Source organism: Dreissena polymorpha, chromosome 1, assembly GCF_020536995.1.
Source record: "Dreissena polymorpha isolate Duluth1 chromosome 1, UMN_Dpol_1.0, whole genome shotgun sequence".
NCBI classification, from domain to species: domain Eukaryota; kingdom Metazoa; phylum Mollusca; class Bivalvia; order Myida; family Dreissenidae; genus Dreissena; species Dreissena polymorpha.
Genome location: NC_068355.1, coordinates 32,181,014 through 32,191,263, shown reverse-complemented (window position 1 = coordinate 32,191,263; position 10,250 = coordinate 32,181,014). Strand labels below are relative to the sequence as shown.

General features: G+C 38.5%; 1 protein-coding gene across 1 annotated transcript; it reads right to left on the bottom strand.

The window, feature by feature from the left end:
* Nucleotides 1-1,572: 1,572 nt before the first annotated feature.
* LOC127865702 (zinc finger MYM-type protein 1-like) lies at nucleotides 1,573-3,891 on the bottom strand. The gene is made up of 2 exons (XM_052405672.1): nucleotides 3,780-3,891; nucleotides 1,573-3,573 (listed from the first exon to the last, which is right to left on the bottom strand). Exon 2 carries the CDS (start codon nucleotides 3,541-3,543, stop codon nucleotides 1,573-1,575), a length of 1,971 nt encoding a protein of 656 aa, XP_052261632.1. The 5' UTR covers nucleotides 3,544-3,573; nucleotides 3,780-3,891.
* Between the last annotated feature and the right edge of the window lie 6,359 nt (nucleotides 3,892-10,250).

Sequence of the window (10,250 nt, the reverse complement as noted above, 5' to 3'; positions counted from 1 at the left end):
TTCACATTTAAACGAAATGTAGATTAAAAAAAAACGATTTTTAACATGTATTTCATTGCAGTAAAACAATTATTAATATGCACTCGTCGCATTGTAAAATCCTGGCATGCATTTACTGAACCTCCCTTAACAAAAAGTGTACATTTTTCATTCACATTAAAACAAAATTTAAATTGAAAAAAAAAACGATTTTTAACATGTATTTCATTGCAGTAAAACAATAATTAATATGCACTCGTCGCATTTTAAAATCCTGGCATGCATTTACTGAATTATATTATAATGGATACGTTATATATAGCAATAAATGTGATATAAACGAAGGCCAACTTATTTTAAACTTACTTTCGCATCAGTTGCATCGAACGCTTAAGAATTATTTAGGCACTCTCGAGTCCGTTTCCGTGGAAAACTGTACAACAGTTTTCTTACCCCTTTTATTCCTCGAATAATAAATAAGCCACTGCGGTGGCGGCCCAGGAATGTAGTCGTTTATATTATCCGGGTGGAAAAATTCCCCCCCTCGAATCTGTCAAGAGAGCAATGTATGTTGACGCCGGCTTTCATGGCGCATCTGCCGACCTCTAAATCCTCAGAACTGCCCATTTTTCTGACAAGCGCCGTTTTTGAAAGGTAAGACACGAGTAAATCAAGTCTCACCGATTCCTTTTATACTCGAAACAGGTAAATCTAATAATTACCGGCCCCATTTTCCTGGAAACTAGGTTATAGAGTCTCATTAGTTCCATCAGCTAAGACCAGAAATAATCAACTCAGACGCATAGCGCCCCATGTCCTCGTTCTAGTAAACATTGAACATCAATCGCACGTATAATAAATTTGTATTAAAATCTAACAATATAAAAAATAGTGCAACACGTGAGATAGGGTATTACTGTCATAAATCCGGACACTGACGTTTCGTTTTACATTTGCACAACACATTTGCTTTATGTTGTGTTCACATTTTCTGAACGAAAGTATTTTTATACTTGATTTGCACGTGTCTGCAATATGCAGGGGCGTAGATAACCTCCCAACATTGGGGGGGGGGGCGGTCCAGTTTCTGTACTGGGAACATAAAGAGGTTCGTTTGAGAGGGTTGTCCTCTCCCGTGGTTCCGAAAAAAATTACAATTACAATTAAAATGGTGCGTTTTTGGGGAACTTTCATGTTGATATAAATGTTATTGTTTTCTTTCCAAAAACTCTAATTACAACATAAAATTAAGTAAATGTTTATGTATTTTAATGACGGAGTTTTACAAGTGATATGAAAAATAAAAACATTAACATTACATTCACAACGGATATATTTTATTACTGATGGACATATTTAACACCTGAAAATGGGAGAGTGTTATAAATAACCACATGAAAATACACAACAACCAATACAATATGACATGATTAGTAAAGAATGTATCCACATTTCGAGCACTATTAAAATACTGAACCAGGATGAATAAATATTATTAAATTAAGTTAAATAAACAAAAATTACGGATAATTCATTTTTTAGCCACAATTTATCATGCACTGTTCGCGTAATGTTAATGCCAAGTGTCACATTCTATGAAAACTTCCCGAAGATAGTTAACCGTGATTCATTCACACTGACGAACTCATTGGCAACATCTAACAAGTCCATTGCGTCGGTAGCACACCTGTGCACGTGGAGCGTCATGAGGTGGGTGAGTCTCTCCTGTGTCATAGACGTCCGGAGGTACGTCTTCAGGCGTCTCAGGCCGGAGAAGGACCTCTCGCTGGTGGCGTTGGTGGCGGGTATTACCAGGACGTGGCGGAGGACGCGCATCACCTCCGAGAAAAAGAGGCGAGACTCAGGAGACAAGTCGCGGAAGAACGTGACAATGTCCGTGATGGTCTTGACCTTCTTGTCCCGTACGGCGACCTGGTACGTCTCCAGCTGAGTGGTGAGCGCCTGCTCGTTGAAGTCGTCCCTGTAGAAGTCCATCACGCTCCGCAGATGAGTGGCGTAGTCACCACCACAGGCGCAGCACACCAGAAGGTCTTGGAGGGATCTGTAGGTTTTGTAGCCTGGCTGATCGAATCTGTCCTTGATACACGCGATCACAAAATCGAATGCTTCAAAGTAGACCTGGCGGTACCGATCACGTGCTGTGGCTGGATACTCGTGGGACCCGGTTCCAACGTCATAGCGTTTCGGCATCTTGCGTCGCCTGGGAACCACTGGCTCTCCTACGTCGACGTCATCGAGCTGGCTGTTGACGTCAACCCAAAACTTGTCGAAGGCATCGTCGGAGCGCTTGCTGGTCAATGTTTCCACCGTCATTGAAGCAACTGCCTGACCCTCTGATGCGGACATGTCCTTCTGTTGTAGGGTGCGGCTCAAGTTGTCTGTATGTCGCAGGATGATGTAACCCAGATGGACACCAAAGAAGAGGTCGAAGCTCTCCATCTGGGACCGCACGCCTACTATCCTGGAACGGATCTCCGAGTCTTTGGTCTGCTCGTAGCAGGTGTCCCACAAGGTCTGTAACACAGTGTAGTTGTCTAAGACACTACACAGGCTTGCTGCACGCACTGTCCATCTCGTGGGGCACAGTACACGGAAACCAGGGGTATCGGGGCTCATCTCCTCCTTCAGGGTCTGTAAGGTACTGTCCCTCTTTGGTGAATACTTAATCAGTTTGGAGACTTCATGCACTGTATCCATGGTGTCGCGCAAGAGCTTGCACTGACGTACACAGTCCCCAACGGCCAGATTGAGTGCATGTCCGTAGCAGTGCGTGAACACAGCTCGCTCCTCCTTTGCTAAGATGTTGGTCGCCACACCACGCTTCGCTCCGGTCATGTTGCTGGCCCCGTCATAACACTGCCCTCTGCACTGGCTCAAGGATAGGTTCATTCTTAGAAGAGTGTCTTCTATGACCGACGTCAGTGTAGTGGCGTCAATGGAATTTACTTGGTGAAACCCAACAAAGTCCTCGTGCACATTTAAGTCCTCGTCCACGTGTCTGAAGACTACCACCACTTGTTCTCGGTTGGACTTGTCTGTTGTCTCGTCAGCCATGATTGTGTAGAACTCGTTTGTCTTGATGTCGCTGGCCACTTTACGGAGGATGCGCAGTGCCATGAGCTGGAGTATTTCATTCTGGATATCAGGGGCGACGAACTTGTCCCGCTTCCGTTCCAGCCACGCGAGAATAGAGCTGTCCGTCTCCCCGTGGTGTTGTAGCAGCTGCATGAAGTTCCCCTCATCGTCGTCGTGCCCACGTAGCGCGATGCCCTGGCGTGCGAGGAACCGTATGCTGCGTAGGATTTGCAGCAGCTGCTTCCGGTTGTCGGCCTTCTCCTTAGCGTGCCCCGCTGACAGCATCTCCCCCACGTCACGCGTCGTGGCGGGAAGCGTCACCAGTCGCTCGACCGCCTCCTTGTGGCACTCGCTTTTTTCGTGCTTCCGGAACTTCTCGGTACCCGCTTTCCATTTGGAGAAGCCATCACTGATGAAGCTGCCGTCCACCTTCGTGTTGCCGATCTTGCCCAACTTCTTGGCCGCCATGCAGAGGTGGCAGAACGCAAGGTCCCGGCTCTGAAAAGAATAACATTGTAATAAATTTTGTGTTAAATATTAATGATAATAATAAGAAACATTATTAAGCAACATTTTTTTTTACAATACGAGTATTTTTTGTATGTTGTGCCTTTTTTTCTAAATTTCGTTTGTATTTAGATCAACGTTAGGTTCAGAAAAGATAAGAACGATCGCAAATTAAAATTTAATACTAATATACATACCTCATCGTAGTGGAGCCATGTGAAGGAATCAAACCAACAAGATTGGAATGAACGCTGTTCTGGCTTTTTCTTCCCGAATGTACGCTAAGGAAACGCAAAATTTCGAGGCTGATAAGGAATACTCATTTTGAACATTAAACAATTACATATATGATATTGTTTCAATGATTTCTAATAAAATAATAACTGATGTACTTAGAGAACAAAAATATTTTCAAACTAATGAATGTTTTTCACGCGTATTTGATTGCAGAGACTGTTGACATGATACTAATGGTCATTACTGTCTAATTCCTGGAATGTTCTGCAGTCTGAGATAAACAGTGAAGACATTAGCACTGACAGTGTGTTTATGATTCAAGCAGTTTCGAAGAAGGGTTGTTTTGCCAGGCAAGTTAAATAAACATTATAGTGTCTGAATAATGTTGCCATCAACATTAAGAGGTTCCAACCATCCCATTATTTTACCTAGGGGACACATGGCTTCTGCACTGACGGCGCGTGATTACAAAAATACTGGTTTTGGGGCGGCGATTTTTTTGGGATTTTACATTTATTTATATAACGATGACTAGCCGAAATATTGGGGGGCGGCCGCCCCCCCTGCCCCCCCATTATCTACGCCCCTGATATGCAATGTGTCGTCTACAGGCTATCCGCCTTATGCTGACGCTGGTGACGTAATGTGGCTACCAAACACGAAATCTGACATAGTTCGAACTCATCCACATCTATGTTTCAACTCGCGATGTCGACACATTCCCAAGAAGTTAGATCACTGGTCTAATAAACATTTAAGGGTAGTTTACTTTGAATACTGAATTTTTTCGGATACGAATACAAATTTCAGGGTTAAAATCTTAAAAAGTAGTTTAACCTTGATCCATTAGGAATTATGTTTTTACGCATATAATTGAATACAACGCAACTTGATATACTGAGTGACACGTTAAGTTGTTTATTTCTATATGAGAACATGAAACATTGTATATTATTCCAATGGGACCACTTGTTGTGTTTATAATACCTGGAATCCTTAAAGTTCACTATTACCAACCTGTATCCCACGTGTTTATTGAAATCTGACCTGTATCTATTACATTAACTGATATCTGACCTGTAATTTAGAATCCACAAGGCCAGGGCCGGGTTGCTCACAGCATCGTTAAGATAACATTACCGTTAAGCTTTACCTCCGTTAAGTACCCTAACGCAGCGTAATTTAATCAGCCTTTAACTTCATGCTGCTGAAACAGTTTTAATGCTGACGTTAATTAACGCAGCGTTAAGACTTTTACGTCAGTGTTAAATCCCACAATCTATTCCAAATGTTCACTTCCGGTTCTTGTTATCCAAAATGGCCTCAAACATAGCAGACAATTCTTTTCCTGAAATAAAAAGAAAAAAAACGCAATGTGAATTTAAGTACAATTGAAACTCTCAAATTGGAAGAACTTGTAAAAGAGGAGAAATTTTTTGCAATAATTACTAATAAGTTTTCAAATACTTTGAGTAACAAAACGAAAAAGGAAACATGGCTAAAGAAAGCAAAAGAGATTTCTTCACAAGGGGTTGCAATGAGAAGTGCAGATGAATGTAGCAACAAGTGGCAAAACTTAAAAGGGAATGTAAGGCCTCTGTTACTCAGGAAACGATTGAAAGGAAGAAAACGGGTGAAGGGACCATACCAGAGGCAGCTATGGCCAACGAACAGCATGCCATAAGTTCTGAAGTTTATAAAGATTCAGCATCATTCAATGTAACAAAAGGAGGAACGGGCGGCGAAAGAGCCATTTTGAAACCTAGCGTTTTATTGGGCTTTAGACCTGAAATAAAGTTAACGGTAAAAACTGCCGTTAAACTGGCCGTTAAAAGCCAGCGTTATTTTGAGCAACCCAATGTTAAAGCTTATGCTGATTTTAACAGGCAAGTTAAATGATTAATGAAAGATACTTATTGACAAAAAAGTATGTATTTTTTATTTTACGCCACGTTCAAAATGTTTACGTTAAATGAAACATCGATTACAGTCTCACAATTGATCAGAGTACATATTGCAAAATGAAAAACGATGGCATAAATAAAATACCAGGTCAATGTTGAACCAAGATAAGTTTATATCACTAAATCCTAAACTACTCGACAGGGCTCGTGTATATGTTTTTCCGATACTTACTAAATATACGTATCTGTAATCAGCAATAACCAGTATTGTCTTAAACCTTCTAAATTTCGCTGTGGTGAAGTGGATATGTCTGCCTAGCCACTGAGATGTGATGGGTTTGATCACCGCTTTCGCAGCTTTCCTTACATCTCCCCAAAAGACACCAAGTACTGTTTTTTCAATGAAATGGGCCATATAGCTTCCCAATAAGCCTTAGGCTTTCGATGAAATCGAGCTACAATAAGGTTAAAACAAAACGAGGGTTTATACTAACTATCGTCGTGAGTGAGAGGTATGTCGTCCACAAGCACATGTTTATGCTGGATCCCGACATAATTCCAGTGGCCAATGAAGGTGTTGGAACTACAAGACATCATATAAGATTATAATTGTGTCCACGCCTGCAAACATGTATCAAATGCTTCGAGCAGTCATTTGCGCAGTCTGTTCAGAAGCTACCCTGTACGCCATTAAAATCACACAACCTCGCCCGATTTTATAGCGGACAAGGTGGTCCCGACTATACTGCGCGGCTGCATCCAGTATAATTTTGTATGCTGTTAAAAACGTTAAGTACCAAAACCTAAAGCAATGATCATGTTTTTTTTTAATTTTTGACACAAGTCCTGGACTTCTTCAAGTATTAAGTTTTGTTCAAGTCAAGCCTTACCAAATGAGTACATCAATAAACTTTTCAACTTGCAACCGTCATGACTGTTAATTTTTGTAATACACATTCTGTGGCTAAAATTTTGAAAATTCCGTGATCTAAACTTATAAAAAAGTAACGTGTTTGTACGATTTATTCAATTGTATTTGTGTGATCAAAACTTAAAGTATATTTCCGTCAATTCAAGCCTTATAAATTTAAGCTGTGAACTGTTGGAAAAGTAACAGAAGCCCCGGTTCTTTACTCTGTTGGAGAACATGAAGTCAATTCGTATGACGACAATGAATATGAGTAGGAACGAGATGATCGCGTATTTCGAAAGGCTCTTGATAGCGCTCTGTTATATTATGCAATATGTTCAAAATATGTGTCTCATGAGTACAGTGCGATAAGTAAAGACGCATATCAAACTCGTGAAGGGTTTAAATCCTAAAATATGAGTCACAGTCTGGTACCTTCATTCATGAACGTTGATAAAGAATCAAGCACTTTTCAAACTAAAATATGAAAAAGGTTGTAAATCGGTAAACTTCGTTTGAATCCTCTTCCACTTTTACTTAAAACTTTAAATCTATGGTTACGGATAAAGACCAAAAACTATGATTTCGAATACAAGTACAGATGAAAAAAAACCCATCAAACACAAATAGTTCGTTATCTCTAGTAATTTCGCAGTGTAACGACCCAGCTATCTGATCTTACAATATTCCATACTTACGTAAGTTGGAGATATTTGTCACAGAGGTCAAATCTAACGGCAGAGGGATTATTATCATAATAATAAACGGTAAAATAATAATACTTCTTAGAATTATTATTGATATTGTTGTTATTATTATAATTAGCATTATCATTATTATTTTCATTTATTTATTTATTACTAAATTTGAGTCCACAGAACGCAGGCATGTCCTGCTGACACATTTAATAACACAAATACATGTGTCATTTGTTACATTTCCAGTCCTGATAGCGATACGTCACGACATCCGGAACATAAGCGGAACTCCCGTCCTATCCCGCCAATCGGCATAAATCTACGCTGATTATTTCTGATACGGAACATTTAAACGGGCATGTCGACTGGAGATCGAAATGCGCTAAATATTAGCTTATTTTCGTGCAACGGAGTTGGCCGGAAATTGTTCTTTTCATGAACATGAGTTTAAAATATGTCAGGTTTTATCGTACCTTTATATAAATCGGGTTCGCGAAGTGATCCTTCAAATTATCGAGGTATATCTTTAGTTGACGTTATGTACAAAATATTTGCAGGCATCATTAATAATAGATTAACCAGGTTTACAAATGAATTAGATTTAATTGATGAGGCGCAAGCTGAGTTTAGAGCAGGATATTCGGTTACCGATAATATGTTTATTTTACAGAGCTTGGTGCAAAAATATATTTCTAAGCCTGGGGGTAGATTCTATGTGTTATATGTGGATTTTTTAAAGGCGTTCGATTCCTTGGTGCATCGTAAACTGTTCACATGCCTTATGCGTAAAGGAAACCAGGGCAACGTACTTAAAGTATTGACCTCAATGTATTCTAAACTTAATAGTTATGTACGCACGAGCCCCGGTGCTATTTCGAGCCCGTTTTTCTGTGTTCATTTCAACAAAAATGCGATACTGAAATATTTGTAACAAACGATATCCCTGACATATTTTGTATACTTTTTGCTGATGATATTGCAAATTGTGCAGATACTGCGTGTAAATCTTCAGTTGCAGATAAATGCTATTGCAGAATTTTGTACCTTAACAAGCATGAATTTAAATCTTAAAAAAACTGAGGTTATGGTATTTAGGAATGGGGGTCCATTACGTCACTATGAAAAATGGTATTTCAATAATTGTCCAATAAATATAACGTCCGTCTATAAATATATGGGCATCCTATATACCCCAAAGTTATGCTGGTCGGCTGCAAAAACTAAATTAGCCGCGCAGGGGCGAAAAGCATTATTTGCCATTAAACAATACCAAACTCCGTTCGGATATTTCTGCTGTACAGAGTTCTTTAAATTATTTGATGCCATGGTAACACCCATACTCACATTCGGATCAGAAATCTGGGGATTCACATATAGTGATTCAATAGAGCGTGCACAAATTGAAGCTTGCAAGTTTTTTCTGGGCGTAAAAACTACGGTCAATAACTGTGTAGCTTTAGGAGAATGTGGTCGTTTACCAATGTACGTCATTTATCACTTCAAATGTATAAAATACTGGTGTAAACTTCTCCAGATGCCTGATATAAGATATCCAAAAAACTGTTATAAAATGTTAAAGTCATTAGATGATATTGGAAGGCAAAATTGGGCTACGGATGTAAAGGAGCTTCTTTTTAAATATGGGTTCGGCTTTATTTGGCTCTCACAGGATGTTGGTGATATTTATTTATTCATGCTCCGTTTTAAACAACGCCTTACTGATTGTGCAACTCAAACCTGGCACGAAAATATAAATGACTCCTCAAGATGCGATACTTACAGACAATTTAAAAGTTTATTAAACACGGAACGATATTTAGACATAACAATGCCATTTCATTGCAGACAAGCGTTAGCGAGATTTCGTTGTTCAAGCCATAGGTTTCAAATAGAGTTAGGTAGACAATTAGGAATACCAAGAAATCTTAGAATATGTGCACATTGTCAATTAGAAAATGAATCTGTAAAAACAGAGGATGAATATCATGTATCTTTTGAATGCTCTAAATATGCTGACATTAGGCAAATCTATTTGTATAATTGGTATCATGGCAGGCAAACTGTTTCAAATTTCTTTGATCAGTTGAAATGAAAATGAGTTTGTTATTAAAAAAATAGCCTTTTATGTTTACCATTTAATACGTTCTTCATATGGAACGTAATACTTGTAGTGGAAGTATGTTTGTTCGTATTTGTTTTTTTTTGTTTTTTTCTCCCATTCAATGATATTGTATATATATATATATATATAATATATATATATATATATATATATATATATATATATATATATATATATATATATATATATATAATATATATCTATATATATATATATATATATATATATATATATATATCTCTATATCTCTATATATATATATATATATATATATCTATATAATCTATATATATATATATCTATATCTCTATACTATATATATATATACTATAGGTAGGGACAACTCTCTGTATTATCCGTATATATATATTTTGTAAACATGATGTATTATGGGCCGGAGGTCTTTGTTTACAATAAACTTACTTACTTACTTACTTACTTACTTACTTACTAGTCCCAAGCAAACTTATGCCGTCAAAGGAAGAAGTCAGACAGACGAACACATCGACTACTATATTTCCCTCCCATTTTTCGGGAAATATAAGAACACAGAAGCATTCGCAGCACTTTCTCCAATGTCTTGGTCTAAAGCAAATATTAAATATAAAATTAAAGTCATATGCTCTCGATAATTCTAATCAGCTCCATATGCAATTTTATCAAAATCGCTCCTCTTTTATTTGGACAAAAAGCGTCCGAGTGAAGAGATCTGACGTTCTTTCGGGGTCGTCCAGATGTTTGGTGCTACGTTATGTGGTTACGTTTGCGTTTATGCTAGGTACTGACGGCACGTGACC

Excerpts from the sequence above, each read along its gene's own strand:
- LOC127865702 (XM_052405672.1), bottom strand. The coding sequence starts at position 3,543 with ATGGCGGCCAAGAAGTTGGGCAAGATCGGCAACACGAAGGTGGACGGC.